The sequence below is a fragment of the Calonectris borealis genome, chromosome 20 (genome assembly GCF_964195595.1).
Source record: "Calonectris borealis chromosome 20, bCalBor7.hap1.2, whole genome shotgun sequence".
Taxonomy (NCBI): Eukaryota; Metazoa; Chordata; class Aves; order Procellariiformes; family Procellariidae; genus Calonectris; species Calonectris borealis.
The window spans coordinates 7,292,569-7,310,616 of NC_134331.1; the positions used below are offsets into that span (position 1 = coordinate 7,292,569).

General features: G+C 51.3%; 1 protein-coding gene across 1 annotated transcript in view; it reads right to left on the reverse strand.

Annotated features, from left to right (window-relative positions):
- Window positions 1-18,048, reverse strand: part of CACNA1G (calcium voltage-gated channel subunit alpha1 G) — a 173,969-nt gene that overhangs the window by 86,690 nt on the left and 69,231 nt on the right. The window contains exons 4-9 of the mRNA XM_075169670.1: window positions 9,089-9,186; window positions 6,798-6,957; window positions 4,627-4,918; window positions 4,009-4,101; window positions 1,548-2,358; window positions 1,415-1,459 (exon numbers count right to left, since the gene is read on the reverse strand). Coding sequence (XP_075025771.1) covers window positions 1,415-1,459; window positions 1,548-2,358; window positions 4,009-4,101; window positions 4,627-4,918; window positions 6,798-6,957; window positions 9,089-9,186 — 1,499 coding nt within the window. The remainder of the gene's footprint in view (window positions 1-1,414; window positions 1,460-1,547; window positions 2,359-4,008; window positions 4,102-4,626; window positions 4,919-6,797; window positions 6,958-9,088; window positions 9,187-18,048) is intronic.

Consider the following 18,048-nt stretch of genomic DNA (forward strand, 5'->3'; position numbering starts at 1 on the left):
GAAATGCCAGCGGGGCAGGGGCAGGGCATGGGGGGGTCAGCTGGGATGGGGGGGCTGTGGGCAGCCATGGGAGCAACCCCCAGTCCCCGTTAGTACGAAGCTGTTGCCCTCGACAAAACAGGCATTTCCTAAGGGGAAAAGGGCTCCTGCTGGGTTGAAGAGCCCTAGGCAAAACCTGGGCTCCCCGAGCACCTTCTCCCCAGATACAAAGCCCTCTTCGCTGCGCCCAGGCAGACACTGCTGTCAGCCCAGGACCCCTAGCCCACCTCGTTATACCTCTGGCCATTATGGCTCAGAGAAAGCTATCAGCTCCCCTGGCCCTGGCAGGCTCGGGGCTGTAATTAGCGGGAGCGCCGCCACCACCAGTCTCCTTTCCTGCTCCCGCTGTTTGCTGATGCTCCGAAATCACCAGCTTCCCCCTCCAGGCGCTGTCCCCCAACAGCTGCCAGGTGGCTCCCGGGTGACAATGCCAGCGGGATATTCCCCAAAAATCCCAGCAGCTGGCTGCCAGGGGAGAGGCTATCTGCAAAGCACGCTCCTGACTCATGCACAGCAGCACGCGGCAGTGCACATAAAAACCCAGCGCTAAACCATCTCAGAGCCCTGCTCTGTGTATTTAGTCTCTGGGCAGCTCTGGGCTGGGGGCAGGACTTGGTCTCTTCCCTGCACAGCTCCTGGCTGGAAAGGTCAATGCCGCTGTGGAGGGGTGGAAAAAGCATTGACCGCCTGGGAAAGCTTGGCCAGAAATGCTTGTTGGAGGCGGAGAGGGTTTGGACTACACTGGCCTGAGCTTCCAAACCTCAGGATGTGAAGGGGGAAAGAGCATTTTGAGATGCAGATATGAAACTCCGGATCCAGGAAAGCTGCATTCAGTGTCTCACTCTGTTACAGGCTTCCTAAGCAAATCACTCCGGGCAGATTTTTAATACTCAGCGTCTGCAATTGCCACTGAGCACTCGTGCAAAGCAGACACTCATTCTCCCCGAGCCTCGGGTCCCGTGGGGAGCAAAGCTACGCAGTGCTCAGGGATGTGCTGGGACTTAGATCTGGAAGGTGTCCATCTCCAAGCTCTGCAGCAAGCGGTGGGCAACGCAGCCACCTCCAGCCCCTGTGTTTTAGCAGGGAAGGGACATGGCCATTTGGAAGTGGCCAGGCTGGGCTCCAGCTCTGCTTGGTGTCACCGAGCCTGGTTCTAACTGATTTGGGGAGTGCAGAGATTCGGGGAGTGTTCCCTGTAGTTGTAGAATAAATTCATTTGACCAGGAGGAGATGGGGATGGGAAAGAAGAAAGGTTCATTAAAACATTAATTTCCCTTGGATTTTTGCATGTATGAAGTCTGGGAGGTTGAAACCTCTTTTCTGGTTTTGGCTATAAGATGCCTTAGGTATGTTGGAAGATTCATGTTGGCCTCACCTGGAAAGCCATCGCCTTTCTCCGTAACGTGGACTGAAAAGAACCCTGCAAAGATTCAGAAAGAGAAAGAAATTAGGTCGTAGCTCATATTTCTGTAAGACAACCCCAGACCGACGTCCAGCCCCAGGCTGACCCGTGCTCTGCGTCTCCAGCAGCTTGTGCATGGTGCTGTACGGCCCGGGTGGGATGTTGAGGCTCGTCAGGGTGCTGCTCCCAGCACCAACCGCCGCCTCCCCCAGGCTTTTCTCTTTCAGCATCTCGTGGGAGGTACTGGGGTGCACTGTGGGGTACACCTTGCCGCCCACGATGTTCTTGGGGATCCCCTCTGGGCTTGGCAAGCCGAGGCCCGGCTGCGGGAGGGATGACCGGCAGCGCACCGGCTCAAAGTGGCAGTCGGCGTGGTAGATGCTGTGGACAGACTCGGTGTTGCTGGGAGTGGCGCTGGGAGCCCCGTGGGGGTTTGGTGCCGAGGGGGGGAGCATCAGCCGGTTGGTCCCGTTGTGGAGCGAGCTGGTCTCCACGTCGCTGATCTCCGGGCTGGCACGGGGAGCCCGCAGGTTCCCATTGCCCAGGTGATAGTGATGGTGGTGGTGGTGATGGTGGTGGATGAGGTGGTGCACAGAGGACCTCTTCCTGCTCCGGTGCTTCCCGGTGTGCCGGTCGGCCCCCGCCTTGCTCGCAGGGCTGGTCAGGAAGCCCATCCTCACGCCCGCCACCCGGTAGACCTCCACAAGCTGCTTGCTGCCTTTACGGGCAATGTAAACCAGGTACTTGAGGAGTTCGTCATAGCAGCTGCCTGGCTCCGAAAAGCTGGCGAGGGTGCTGGCATTGGACAGGTAGCGCACGCGCTGCTCCTTCATCAGCTGGCTCTCGCGCTGCTTCGTCTCGGAGAACTGCGTTGCTATCACCACCAGGCAGAGGTTGATCATGAAGAAAGAGCCCACCTAAGGGGACAGGAGCCGTCAGTCACCTCGGGGGTGGCTGTGCCCACCCCATAGCCCTGCCTCACCCCACACCCCAGCACAAGGAGCAGGGGGCAAACCCCAGCCAGCCCCATCTCCTGCGTCACCCGGTGGGGACCACCGGCCGGGACCGCGGAGGGGCTGACTCATCCTCTGAGCCCCCGCCCCAGGGATTCCCACACCAGCGCTCCACAGAGGACGTCAGAGATCAAAGACAAGAGAAGATTATTTTGACAAAAAGCTTTTGCTCTTTTAAGATGGTGTTTTTCTCTCTCCACAGACAGCGGTTGTAATTATCACAATTAGTGGCATTACGATGAATGCACTGAGCCTTCCTGATAGGAGTGTTTTTTCTGGCAGTGTGTGGGCAGCTTGCGAGCAGATCCCTTTCCCCTGCTAACGGGATTTGCGGGTGACTGTTACGCAAGGGCATCAGCAGCCTGTACCCACAGCTTGGAGATTTTATTTCCAACCAGGGTTTCATGAGGTTCTGCCTTCTGCAGAGCCCAGCCTGGATCACAGAGAATTACTGACGTGCTAATGGGCTATCACACGCCGCTAACGTTATTCGCACGGCATCTGGAAAAGTACTGCTTGCCCTTCCTCTCCGTTGTTTTGGGGATGCTGAGAGCAAGTGATTGTTTCTTTTTTGGGGAAGCTAATAGATGAACCAGAAAAAGCATCGTGGACTAAACGACCTCCTACCTTCTCATCAGGGTTTGAGTCCTGGTTTGATGAGGAGCAGAAATCCCCACAATGGCCTAATGGACGACGTGCAGCTATTTTGCTGGACTTAGTCCAATTAGACAGCAAGAAAGGGACTCATCTCACTTATCTCAGCTACATCTGAGTGAGGCACCTAATGATCCTTTAGAGTCAAGAGAGAAATAGGCACATCAAGTCTGCAATGCATCTAATTTATTTTGGATGTCTACCTTCACGGGAGATGAATCACCCCCTTAAAGCACCTATTTTTCTCCCTTGATGATAAAGGGAGTCTAGACAACAAGCTCAGCCAGTCACAGTAGACAATTCTGCTTGCATAGATGAAGCCCATCATGGAGGCCACCCCACAGAAACTCTTTGTTGGGTCCTTTGTGGGTGGTCTCGGATGATGCTGTGAAGTGTGGGTGGGCTGTGGGCAGTAATCTCTTCCCTCCTTTCTTAATGTGCTCCCTGAAGTTTGGGACTGTCTTCCTGAAATGTCCCCTCTGCACCAAGGACCCAGCCAGCTGGGTTCTTCAATAGGGGGGAATTTCTGGGCAGCCTCCTCCCCTTCCAGAGCTCAAAACCTGACCAGGGGAAATTTGCCTACTTTTAAACTTAAATTCAAGGTGGCACCTAAGGGAGAGGACCTTGGAGAGGAGAGAATTAGTAGAAACAGCAGCAGCAGAAGTGTATCTACCATAGGTTAAGCACATCTTTCCTTCCTTCCTTCATGTTTGCAGCAAAATGCAGCTGCAATGCAATGCTGTATTGAAGCTGCATGTCTTGCAGTAGGCTGGTTTCTACCCCTCCTACGTGGCACCAGCTTTTATATTCACTGTATTATCTACCCTTTTCCTCTGGGTCACTCCACTCTGCCCTCCTCAAATGCCAGGAAGACCCCCATGTTCCCCTAAGGCCACTCACAATGATCAGGAGGATGAAGTAGATGAAGTTGTAGAAGGAATGTGCGTCCATGACAAAGTACATGATGTCCACCCAGCCTTCCAGTGTGATGACCTGGTGGAGAAAGGAAGGGAAAATGAACCCTCAGTTCATTTTGAGCCTCAAGGCTAAGTTACACCAAGTGCACAAGTAATATTTCTCCTGACTAGGTCATTTCTGACACCCCATAGCTGGTCTTGGTGCAGTACAAAACACTGAGGAGCCAAATCCTGCTCCCAGCAATGCCAACAGCCACGTTGTCAACTGCCCAGGCTGAATCCAGCCCTTCTTTTCCAGCTGGACCTAAGGCCCACTACTGCATTTTGCAGCATGCTCTAAGTTGTGCTCCACATCAGGATGGTCTTCTTGCACACACACAGGGTTTGAAGACTGGGGTTTTGTCCATGCATGTGAGATGGAAGCATCTTCAAAGAAGGCATCAAATTGTATCCTTGACATTTTAACGACCCATGCACTACTATATAGGTGCTTACTGGTGCAAAATAGTCTCCAGGAGTGTCATTACGCAGCCCCTGGGAACATGTTGGGGGACACGACCGGCTGTTCCCCACCTTGTGACAGTTTGCACACAGGGCGCACCTGAAATATCGCGATCCAGGCATAGCCAATGTTATCGAAGTTGATGGCTCCCTTGAAAGGGTTGTGCTCTCCGGCAGAGCAGTTGGTGTAATACTGGTTCCAGTTGACACAGGACGTGTTGGTGGTGTCATTGTAGGAATAATAATCCAGGGTGCACTCGAGACCCTCTTCCCTCCGCGTTGGGATACTCCGGCAGTAGCGCATCCCGTTCTCCCGGGGCTGGGAGCAGATGAAGGGGTTCTCGTCTTCGTTCTCTGTCTGGTAGTATCGCTCCAAATCCACTGTGTAGGGGCTGAAAGAGTCCAGACAGGGCTGGGGTTTGCACACCGATTGCAGGCAATCTGGCAAGGTAACAGCTCTAACAGCAAAGTCTGACATCTGTTATTCTGGATCTTAAAGCTTTTTTTTTAAAAGGGATCCCCTTGGATTTTCTGCAGCCCCAGTGGGTGAGATGATGTCTCTAACTGGGTTTTGGGAAACTGAGGCAGTGCACTCGGCCACTCAGCAACCCCTCTGATGACATTAGTAAGAGTCACTCCATCTGGAAGTGCTCTGGCTTTGACTTTGGGGGACTAAGAGCAGGATTCAGCCCAGCAGGGCTTCTCTGAAATGTCTTTGCTGCAGTAAGATAGAAATCAGTCAGTTTAAGCTCCTGAATCTCCTGTCCTCCTGGAGATGCTGAGAATGGCTTGGGAAGACTTTATGTACAAGGACCTCCCAAGCTTCCTAAAAACCAGAGACACGGCCTTCAAATGCATTTCACAGTGCCTGTTAGAGCCCATAGATAAGCTCTAAATTCTCTCTGAGGGTGGCCTTACCACAGCAAACCAGCAAAAACCCTCTTCAGGGAGATGAAACAACCCATGGCCAGCCAGAAACTGGCTTCTTGCTCTGCACACAGCTATCTCCTTAATGCTGCCAGGACTCCCACTAAAGCTTGCAAAGATATTTTTAAGCCTAGTTCAGCCCAGTTAATTCCTGCAGAATTGCCTTTAATACCCTTCAAAGCTTATCTAAACCCCTGGAATTCTGGCTCAATTAAACAGCACCCAAGCCTGTAGTTCTGTTGGATCTACTCAGTGGTGAAGCAGGCCTTCTGCTTTGCTGCCATTTACTTAACAGGGACGCGCCCTGGTAATGACTCTCTCAACTGCCCTTTGAGGACACGACCTACAAGAGGGGTGGCAGTTGATTAGGGGATGTGTGGGCAAGGATAAAAGGTGCATCATGCCAGCTCCAGACCCGAGAGCCAGCCTAGCCACAGCAGCATCATCATGGTCCTGCTGTGTGCAAGAAAGAGGCTTCGGACTTGCAGGACTTCTCCATCCAGGTGTGGATCTAGCCAAATCAACTCTGGGGAGTCAACATTTGAAAGCGATCCACTGAAAGGTGACTGGGAGGCCAGAGCTCATCAGAGCAGCCATCAAGGGCTTGCAGTCACCTGCCCTTCTCCTAGCATTCGAAGGGAGAGAGGTCATGGAAAAAAGCAGGTAGGTAGAACAGGTATGGAAATCCTGGTCTGAAAGAGGCTGACAGCTACCAGAACAGAGGGATATTTCAACCACGGTTCAAACATTCCTACATCTGGCAAGCTGGCTGGCCAGGAAACTGGGTGCTAAAAAACCCCATTTGATCATAACAGTCCTCTTGGCCTTAAAATCCAGGGATCTGTGAAAAATAACAGGGACAGGGAGAGGGACTATCTCTTGCTCTGAGACTGAAAAGGATCTAGCATCCTGAAATGTATGGTAGCTCCATCAGCCTCCCCTGGGGTTTAGGCGGGACTACAAATGCCATACCGATAAACACCACCAGCTGCTGAACGGGATTCAGACCTGAACATCTCCACAAAAACAGAGAAGGTCACATGTTAATAATATGCTGAATTTAGGAAGCCTGAACTCTTATTCTCAGGTTTTTTTGGAGGCTCTTAGCAATCAGAGAGGTTCCCAAGTGCCGGGTGAGGGTTAAGGACAGCCTGCAGGACTTGAATGGCAAATTGTCACAGCTCACTCTGTTCTGGCTGTGCATGCCTGGCCACGAGTTGTGGTGGCATTTAGGAGCAGGGAGCATTTACAGAAGACCAGGGCTTTTTAATGGAGGGTACCCCTGTCTCGAGAGATAGACTCGCCCGAGCTGGAGAGACACTTCTGCTGCCCACGCAGACTCACATGCTGAAGTTCTCGGGGAGGAAGCAGCGGTTCCTGAGCAAACCTGCCCACAGCTGGACTCCCACGATGCCAAAGATGAAGAAAACGAAGAAGCAGAGGAGGAGGACATTCCCCAGCATGGGCAGCGTGTCCAAAAGAAGTGTCACCAGGATGCGCATACCTGAGGCGAAGAAGAAGTAGTCAGGGAAGAGGAAAACTCCACGCTGAATTTTCTTATTCCAGCTATGTCCTCCTGACCTTTTCCTTTCCCTCCATACTTTTCCTTTACTGACAGCTGCTGCCTTCCCAACCACTGTCCCTGTCACCCACACAGGCTCGCAAACACCCACAGCTCCCCAGTCCCCTCTGGTTTTCCCAAAAAGCCCCTGGGATACCCCCTTCATCTGTGCCCTGCTCCTGGGCACACGACCTACCTTCCCTGCTCGTCTCCCTTCACTCCCTGTCTCAAGTCCTCTTCTCCTCCTAAAGTTTTCTAGCAATTATGTCTCCTTTCTTCCCTGAGACCAAACTCTGATGTTCTCCCTTGCTCAGTTGTATTTCTTTCCCCGCTCAGTATATATTAAAATTCCCTTCCCTCCCTAATTCCCCTCATCTACCCTAAATCCCCTCTCTTCTTTAAAATACAGGACACTCTGGCAGTTAATTCTCACAAGTTCAGGAACAGCCAGTTCTGTAACAAAGACAAATTGATGGTGACTTCAACTTGACATTTACACACAAAAAAATTGATTTCATCTGACGTCTCTGTAATATTCTGCTCATCTCTCGCTCTCCTTTTTTCCCCGTCTTCTGCATTCTCTCACTCGCTTATATTGATTTTTACTTAAAGAAAGCTTTACTGTTGCACCCTTTGCTTTGATACTTCAGGAAGACTTTTTTCTCTCTTCCTGATGCTGTCACCTCCTCTATCAGAGTTTTTCTTCTACTCCTCTACCGGGGAACAACCACCTTGCTTCCACTCCTAATTAACTGAAATGACTTTCTGTCGTTACTGCATTTATCATCATACAAACTCTCTTTTTTCTTTTCCCACCTTACATTTCTATCCCATTGTAACTATGTTGCAGAGAAGCCAAGATAAATTACCCAGGATTTCAAAATACATTAAGTGAATTACATCCCCAGTTAGACAGTGGCGGATAAATTCATCCATCCATCAGTTCAGCAGTGGGGATAAAAAAACCATTGCAAACAGCATTCTGAAGCTACCATAATGATTGAAACAGCAGCAGCAGCAAAGCCAGATTAAGTTCAAGAGTCAGGACCAGAAAAATAAATAGAGCCCAGGCACCTCCAGTATCAGCAGACAGAACTGAAGCTGATTAGTTCTCGTCAAGGCATTGGGCTAGTTCAGATAGGGGAGTTCAGACTTGGATTTTATTTGGCTAAAACAATGCTGGATTCGATACCCAGGACTATAGGACCAGGAAAATGACATTTCTAATGGAATTGTAATTATGCTTATCGCACCCGAACCGAACAGCGTCCGAGAGGGACCGAGCTCAGTGCCTCTCGCAGTGCCCTGGGCTTTGCCCAGCACGGCACAGCAGGAGCGGCTCCCTGGGCAGTTTGGTTGGGTTTGCAATGGCCAATGCCTCTCCGAGCACATTGCTGTTGCCTGCTGCTGGGCAGGAGCAGGCGATGCCATCCGTTGCTGTTCAAGGGGAGTCTGAGATCCTCATGCATGACCTGATAAACCAGCACTAAATAGCCACCTCCCATCCCACCCTGGCTTGCTTTGGAGGCATTGGGGTTTTTGGCTGAATGGACGAGCTCTGGGGAGCAGAGCAAGAGATGCCCCAAGAGGAGGCTCCTCAGTGCCTTCCAGGGGGCTGTCTCCAGGCACGACAAGACTTCCACACCCCAATTTCTCCAGGAAAGGATGGAGTAGTGCAGGGAGGGTGGGAGCAGTGTGGCTCAGACCTCTCTGCCCATGCTGCCTGGCAAAGGCTGTTGGCTCAGTCAATCCCTATCACCTGCATCCCTTCACTTTAGCAAACTCCTAAGAGCCTCTTCAGATGAGAAAGAAAGGCATCTGAAGACAGTCCTGGATATCTTATTGACTGGTGGCTCATCTCTGATGCCACAGGTGTCAAAAGGAATATTATTTAAAGTAGGAGAGTGCCAGCCACTGGAGACCAGAGAGTGGTGGTAGGACCTCGCACTACCAGGGCCTGGGTGAACGTTTGAGCTGCAATGTAAGATGGAAAGCATCTGCGTTTGCTCTTCCACCTTTGGGGCACAGATATAAAGAACTTGCATCAACTGGGAGGAATAAGGAGCTGACTTACTGGGGACCCTGTTAATGGCCCTGAGCGGCCGCAGGACACGGACGGTGCGGACCGCTGAGAAGCTGACGTTCTGCAGGTCCAGGGAGTACTCCAGCATCCTGCGAAAGACACGAATGCGGAGGAGCATCAAGGATCTTCTGGAGAAATGTTAGATTATCAAACATTATAAATCAAACATTATATGCCAACTGCTTAGAGGGACTTGTTACTGCATCTCTCCCATCAGGAAAGTTTGCCAGAGGAATTAATTAAGGGTTGTTTGCGTATTAGAATAAAGTCAATGAGCAAGAACATGATACACCAGCTCACACAGCCACAGATCTTTGCTCTCTCTCATCTGCTTTGGTTACTGTTTTTGCACAGGTCCAGGGCAGAAGCTTCTGAAAGTCCACTCCAGGAGGGCAATTTCCAGACACAGCCCTGTTTTTAACAACAATTGTACAGATACTCTGTAATGAAACTAGGTTCGCTGTGCAGAGCACCACCACAACAAAGCAGAGGAGCATCCCCTGGTGCAGACCCTTTCCGCAGGGTGCAGGAGGCAAGCAGCGCAGGACACTGAGCTATTCTAGCGCTACCCAGCAGAGATCCTTGGCAGGTGGGACTCAGGTAGGTGAACAAGCGCCCAAATCAAAACTGATGACACTTGTGAATAACAAATGGGGCAAACGTGGACGAAGGAAACTCCAAGTGCTCCTACACTGTGCCTGATGGGGTTATTTCACAGCTCAGGACACTGAGGTGCAACCTTGACATGACTTAGTCTGAGGATGCACTTGGACTGCTGCAAGTCCCTGGGGTCCCCCAGCACCATCTTGCTCTGCTCAGGCACCTTTGCTCAAGCACAGCAGAGCCATCAGTCACATCACCAGCAGGACTTTGCTCTCCAGCCATGGGAAAACACAAGATCTCTGCCCAAAAGCATTCTTGAAGATGCAGAGCCAGGCAAAGGCAAGGAAGAGGACCACGAGGCTCCCTGCACAGCCAGGCTCCCGCTGCCACAGGCAACCACAGGATATTAATCTCTTCCGAAAATTATCAAGTTCCATCTTAAAGCTAGTTGGGTGATTGGAAACCTAACTTCCAGCCTGAATTTATTCAGGACAAGCTCATATCCATTTGTTCTTATGCCAGCGCTGTCTTTTAAGTAGCTTCTATAGCTCTTTGTCCCTGGTGTTTACTCACCTGATGTATTTACAGAGGACAAATCACATCTCCTCTCAGCCTTGATTTTGCAAAGCCAAACAAACCAAGCTCTTCCAGCCCCATCTCGCAGACAGGCTCTCTGCTTCCCGATCGCAACCTTTCTCAGCACCTGCCCTAGCCTGAATTAATCGTACCTGATTAGACATCAAACTTCTGGAGGAGGCTTTGCCAGCTCCTTGCACAAAGGCATCAGTGCTGCCCCCTCCCTCCCTGCTGGAAATCCTGCAGGATCCATCAGTGCCGTGTTAGCTTTGCCACGGCTGCAGCACGCTGGAGGTCTCTGCTCTTCCTGTGATCAGGCAAACCCACTCTCCTCCCTCCTGGCCATCGGCAGGTGAGGAGCACCTGGGGCGGAGAAGACTTTCTCTTTCTAACCCCCAAATACATGACTCCACACTTGATGCAGTGACACCTTATCACTGATAAGCTCTAATGAGGATGATGATGATCAAACCATATCTAAGATCAAAATAACCTCCACATATTCCTCCATATTTAGCTGACACCCACAGCTGTGGGACAGTCCCAGAATACGAACGCTGCACAGACACGCATGGATGCTAGGAGTTTGTTCTCATCCTCTGACCGGAGAGGAAGGCAGCGTGTCCATGAAAGCCCACCTGGCCCCAGTGACAAAACCAGCCCCTTCCTCGGTGTGCGGGACTCACCGCATTGGGTGAGCTTTAGCTGCAGTAAGGAGAGGGGCAACAATTTCCCTGGACTTTAATGATTCTCAAGTTTCACTCGCTGTTTGAAAATAAGATTTTTGTATGGTTTGCAAGATTCAGGTAAAAAGGCCACGTCAAACATACAGCTTTTCTTTCATCCATTAGTAAAACAGAGGCTACCAGCAAAATTCAGAGCAGCATATGGTTATTTGCACCAAGACAAATCATTTTTGGTTTAATGACAGCTCTAGACTCACTTCCAGAGCTGCGTGTGCTTGTAATCTGCAAAGGGCATGTTGTAAAATGCATTTTGATTTAATATTTTAAAGAACAATTATAATACCACATTAAAAAAAAACAACAACAACAACAACAAAAATAAACCAGCAACCCACTAGCTTGAGCAAACACTTTAACACCAAGACCAAGAGCAGGTAGGTGCTCTCCTACCTCTGCTGCCAGACACTGCTACCAACCTCCCTGCAGGCTCAGCCCCAGACCTAGACTAGAAGATCCACATGTTGCTCTCATAACTAACAGCTCAAGAGCTTTGAGACAACCCAGTATTGGGGGGAAAAAAAGTGGGTAAAAATCAGTCACTGAAGAGCCAGTCCAATGAGAATCCCACCACTTCCCAGCTCTAAGGTCACTTCGCAAGGCAAGGGGATGCACAGGAGGAATCAATCCACATCCCTGGCAAGGGAAGGTACCCAGGGAGAGCGAATGTCAGGATGTCACCAACTGGCGAGGTGACAGGTGCATTTACCAGCATATATAACATTTACGCATTGAAAATCTGCAGTGTAAAAAGCCCCCAATGAAGCTTCAACTCAAATGTCATTTCTGTTCAAACGGGAAAGCGCGATGCCTGTCAGTGCCTCTGCCACAGACCCAGCCAGGTTAAAAGCTTAGAAAAATACTCAGCATTAAATAGGATGGATTCATAGCAAATGCTGAGACTCACCAGAGTGATCAGCAATGCCCAATCACTGGAGTTATTCAGAAGGAAAGCGGAAATATTTAGGACTTTCTAAGAATAAAAGCAGACCATCTGCAAAGGCAGACGTACAACGGGCTGGTGGTGGGATGCAGAGAGAGAGCTGATGCAAACCTTTAGCAAACACTCCTCCGAGAAGGAAAACTCCCGGGACTCAGCAGACAGACACAAGGGATGGCTCAGGATGAACTGGGCAGCTGAAATTCATTCCTGTTCTGCCTGGAGATAGCGAGACTCGGATGACGCTGGGGTTTCTTTCATGTAAACCCCAAAGCATTGGGAAGGATCTCATAAGCGCAGTGTCAGGCAGCACCCCTGCCTGTGGCGAAGGGCTCGCAGAAGTGATGCTCAGGAGCACCACAGGAGGGGTTGAAGGGGCTCTTCTCACCTAGCGAGCCTCTAACAGAGCACAGAAATGCCCGCGAAGTCCTTCCCACACCTACCCAGCATCGCATCTCTGACCCACCCTGGTCTCAGCCCTGGCTCTGCTCCCATGCCCGGGATGACTCCTGCTCAGGAAGAAGATGGTATGAAAACCCATCAGAGTCATGCAGTTTGTGCTGAGGGCACTTTTCGAGGAAAACTTGAACTCTCCCTTTCACAGCTGGGTGCTGGGGATGCTGTACAGCCAGGGGATGTGACCAAGGTCACACAAGGAACCCGTAGCAAAGCAGCAATGCCTGCAGGCAGGGCAGCATCCCCGGGAGCTGCCCACCCTCTGCCCGCAGAAGCACAGAGCTGCCGCTCGCTGCCGGCAAGAGATAGGCTCAGATTTATTCAGCGTTAAAAGGTTTCCAAAACTGGGCATATAGGCACCCTTTATCTACAAAGCACAGTAATCAGTGGATGATATTAAACCATCGGTTTTGGAAAAGACAAGGGGAAATTATTTAGGCAGCATTGTATCTTCAGAAAGCTGGAATGAAATTTCCTCCCGGCCCTCGCTGGCTTTGCTGTGCTCCGCTTTTGCTCAGGAGCTGCTTTTTAAGCCTCGCGAGTCTCACCGCATTCGTGGGTGTTGCTTAATTTTAAAAAGACTCATTTTAATCAAGCTGAACAGAATAAAAAGAATAGCACTGGAGGGAGCGTGAACCCTGCAGCCTGCTGGATCCGGCCGCACCGTGTGTCCCAGCCAGGACACTTGACTAATGAGACTCTTGAAGCACCAGCAAGTTCAGCTAAAGAACTGAAACAAACTAAAGAATTCTCTTTTAAAAAGTCCTAAAACTTCAAAAAACAAGGCTTTTTACAGGTGAGTTTGAATCCGCTCGGCTGCAAGGGAGGCTGCTGAGGGGTTTCTTTTACCCAGCAGGTTTCTGTGAGTCAGGGACACGGCTTGCTCGGGATGCTCTGCTTCGAAGGCTGCAAAGGCTGTGGTAAGGCGGCACGGAGCAGAGAGCATCCACAGCTGGGGGCTTCACTGGCCCTGGGTCTCGGCTGCTCTTCATCCTCCCAAAAGTCACTTAAAGCATCAAATCGCAAAGCTCGACCCCAGATTTTGAACCCCTGGAGGTTTGTAATCAAGAGTATCGGCTTGATGTGGTTCTGCCACTTCTGCTCGGAGCAAAGAGCACCTGATTTGGGATGAGCCAGGACGCAGTGGGGCCCTGGGAGGAGGCTCCCGGCTTCCAGGACACTCGCACCCACCCCGGAAAGCACCGGAGAGGGGCAGGTTCCTGGGAGAGGGTTTGGTGCAGCTTTCACTGCAGCTCAAAAGGGCTGCGGCTGTGATTGCACATTGGGTAATTGCGTGTGCAAATCGGCCACTTACATGGGCAATTACCCCATAGTGCTAACGGTGCCCAGCAGCGCAGAGGGCACCGCGCATCCACGTCTCCAAGGTGCTGTTCCTCGGTGCGAGAGGGATCAATACAGGCAGGCAGAGGGGAATAAAAAGCAACATTCATCCCTGCCTCTCTATTATTTTATATTTTTTTTAAGGGATGAAGGGACTAACACATGGGGAAAGAAAAGCCTTTGCCTGCAGTTGCAGCAGGAGGCTGCGGCTGGACCCCCATGGGCAGCCCCATGCCAGTGCTTTCTTCCCCACATCTGAACTGGGGAGTTGGAACAGCCCCTTGATCAGCCTTGAACAGCTAAAGTGCCCTTCAGAAGAGCCCTGCCTGCTTGTGAAGCGAACCAGCGCTGCGAGGTGAAGGCCACACGCTGGAAGCTTCACCCAACGCACCCAGCAGGAGCCTTGCTCTGGCTGCTGCAGCCACAGGATCCCTGCTCCCCCCAGAGACTGGTCTGGCAGCATCGCCCTTATCCCAATTTCTGAGCTAAAGAGCTTTTCAGAAACCATCCAGTTTTAGATGGAGTAGGGGACTGCGGCATCCCTTTCTCTCCCGGGTACCTACAAATACAGCAAGGCTTCTTGCAGCATATTTCATTTCTGAAATTCAGCATGCAAAACCAGGAGGGAGCAAAACATCCTTAAGGGTTGTTTATGAAGGCTTCAGTGGAGCTAAGTCTTTAATACAGCCTTCAACAGAGGGAGAAAAAATGATAACAAACACCAGAAGAAGTGTTCAGGAAGCAAAGAGAAAAAGAAACGGTGTCTCTGTTTCTAAAGAAAGCAGCCTGCCAACCACCTCCAGCCCCGGCTCGTCTCAAATTGTAAGCAAAATATTCCAGAAGTGTTTAAGTTTCCTACAAAGTCTTCTAAGAGGCCCATTACCGTTACAATGAGCGAAGCACAAACAGGACCCCGCAGACTTGGCCAAAGAACTGACTGAGCCTGGAGTAACAACAGACCCGCACAACTCAAACACGGGAGGATGCACAGCCCTGCTCGGAGGGGAGCAGAAAGGCAGGCGTGGACCCAGAGCCCCGCTCGACCCTGTGTCTAGAGAAGGCAGAGAGGAGCCCTGTAAGCTCTTACCGCACCAAATTATCCCCTGTTTTAAAGCCTCTCTCTTGGGAAAACAATTAAGCATTGGGGTTTTTTGTTGTTTTGGGTTTTTTTTTTGATGAGGATGGTTTAAAGCACAATTCAATCCACAGGGATGCAGAGGTTCAGGGAAATTCTTATCCAACCGAAGTCAAAACAAGCTGATGTCCTGCAACTGGTGGGACTGCAGCAAAGTGGCTGGGGATGGGGATGGCTCCAGCTGAGGAGCAGGTAGATCTCAGTCTGTGGCTATCTTCTTCCCACAGACTGATCGGAGAAGAGCTCCCTGCGCCCTGCCCAGAGGAGGGGGAGCCAGAGCCAGTGCTGGATACCAAAGCGGCCAGGGAGATGGCAAGTCAGGGCACATCTCCATCCCACAGCTCCGGTTCACCAGCCAGAGCCTCGGCCAGCACTGAACTGTAAATGACTCTGCATATTTTTGGATGTAAACAAGCATTCATCCTCAATACATCTGCGTCTTATGCTGGGAGAGGTCGAAATCGTATTGAATCGTCTTTAGAGGGTGAGAGCTGGCTTGCAACGCTCATTAACCTTCAAGCGTTCTCTTAAAAGCTAACTCCTCAAATCCTCTTCTTTAAAATAACACAACATAATTATGTCATTCATCACTTTTTTTCCTTCCCTTTTCCCCATGCAACTCCATAACCTACAGCCAAAGCCATGTTTCACTAAGCTGAGTTTTGATAATACAGCGCTATTCTCATCTCCAGCAAGTTTTACTGTAATTACAGAGATGAGTTGCAGACATTACACAGTCTACAATTAGCACTAATTGCATTACATTGTCACAAAGAAGTCATTTACTCTCCATGAGCTCATGAGATTGGTCTGGACAGTTTAACAGAGCTGAGAAGTACTTAATGGCATGCCACGACAGTGGCCGGCAGCGCGGCGGGAGCGAGCACAGCACCCAAGCGGCTCTCTGAGCCCTCTGCAAGCAGTAGATTTGGGATAAACATGCAGGTTTCTCTGCGATCTCTGCAATCTCAACCTCCTTCAGGTCCAGAAACTTCTCAAGGAGCATGGAGGACGAAATACCACAAGTTTTGGGGTTTTTTTTTTTGGAAGCCTCTCCTAGACTGGTGGTGGTTGGGAAGGGTTTCTATGGATGGTGTGCCCATGGGAGCGTACAGCCCTGGCATGCAGCACATCCCACGTGCTCCTCGGCGTGACATGCCTTCTCCACCCGATGCCCCACAGACATGGTTTGCTGCTTCTCCTCTCCCCCTGCCATCACTTTCTGCAGCCCATGGGCAGGGAAGCAGCAGGGAAAGCAGGAGAGCAGGAGCCCAGGGACCTGCCAGGTGCTGGGGAGCCCACGCTGTCCTGCTGCCTCCGCCCCCACACATCTTGCACAAAAAGGGGAGGAAAAAAGTGGGAAGACAGAAGCAGAGTTGCTTCGTTGTGGTCACCAGGGCCATGTGGAAATGTCAATTTGTGGGTCTCTTACCCTGTCATTTCACTGGGGAATGTGGCTGAAGCCCTTATGTTAGACCTACGTAAAAATGTGATGCGCTTTATCGAGTATCTAGCAAACACGGAGGGGATTTGAGCATCGTCCCAGCGCACACTCTCCTCTACGGCCACAGCTCAGGTCTGGCCTCTTTCCCCACATCATGCACCCGCTCAGGCGCAAGGTGCTTCCATGTCAAGCTCGGCTCGTCCCTTGCTCCCATGCTCTGCTGTTAGAACCGTGGTCTGGATGCTCGTCGGGGTAATTTGTCCTGTGTGGGAACCACAGAGCTGCACTCAGGGGCTACCGGAGGAATTTCCCTCCATTTGGTTGGAATTTGACCCTGGAGTGCTTTTTCCTCTTATTCTTGTGGTGTTTTTTACCCATATCTTTAATCTAGTAACAGGCTCTGGTCCCTTTGTTTTTCCTCTGCAATGGCAGCGGCCCATTCCTGCAGCCACTTTGGCTTTCCCCAGCACTTGGTGCTGCCGGAGACGGCTCCAGGACGCTCCAAGCGGGATGCAGTGCTCCTGGCTGGACGGGCAAGGGCTGGAGGAGAGCGCAAGGGTGCAAAAGGGAGCCGAGGAAGCAGGCACTGGGGGAGAAAAGGCTCTGTTTTGTATTTAAAGGCAGTTCGATCCTTTATCAGCTGAATTGGTTTTGACGCGGCCCAGATGGGAACAGTTCATGCACACGAAGGAAAGCCCCATCATTTAGCAAGAGGCAAAGCCAACCTGGCACGAGTCATGGGAGCGGTCAAGCTCCGAGGCTGCAAAACCTCTGCAGCAAATAAATGCCTCCGTGCATCAGGGATGTGGGAAGGCAGCTGCGTCAGAGGGGAGGTCGGTGCCGCTCTCCACACTTTGCCTGGGAAGGAGGTGGCTCTCACACACCCAAATGCCCATCCAGGTGCAGCAGGTGGGCAGGAGATTGGATGCTTGCTTAAGGAAAGTGCAGTTATATTTTGGCATAGGTATTAGGATGGTCTCTCCCTCTAGACTGAGGTCCCATCACAGCAAGGTCTCCATAGAAGCAGATCAAGGTAACTACTCTAGCTCCAAAGACTTTGCAAGCTCAACAGGCAAGCACTGGGCTGGGAGGGGAACGCAGCAGCACCCCGGGGTGGCAGAGGTGGAAGCAGCCCAGCACCCACCACCATGCCTCCATGAGCCTCCCCAGGTGGGATGCCTGGCCTTGCTTGGGTCTGGTTCTTCATGACACTTAATTCTAGTATTAGAAATAATAAAGAAGAAGAAATAAAGAATACACAGGGTGGCTTTAGCAGGCTCCAGCCTTTGGCTGTGCTGCTGATGTTTACAACCGTACCAGAGCTGGTTGGACCTGGGGTCCCACCTTGTCCAACGTCCCATCGCTGCAGCCCCTGATGTTGCTCAGACACTTCCGGAGGAAACTTTAAGGGCTCTCCTGACCTGAGGAGCCAGAGGCTGGTGCCGCTGGAAAGCACGAGGTTCTGGCCTCCTGCAGAAGATGGGTTTACGGGGACAGTTACAGCTCTTGGCCTTTTTGCCCTCCATCTCTGCCTCCGGTCTGGGTCTTGAGCCTTGCTACATCTTTTGGCCTCTGCAGCACCCCGTGGCAATGAGTTTCCCAGGCCAAGGATGTGATGGGAGACCTGGCACCTCCTTACTGGTTTTACTGGGCCACTGTTTTGGTTCTCCCAGCTGCCTGGCAGAGGTGTGTGCTATGACCCTATGGGGCTGG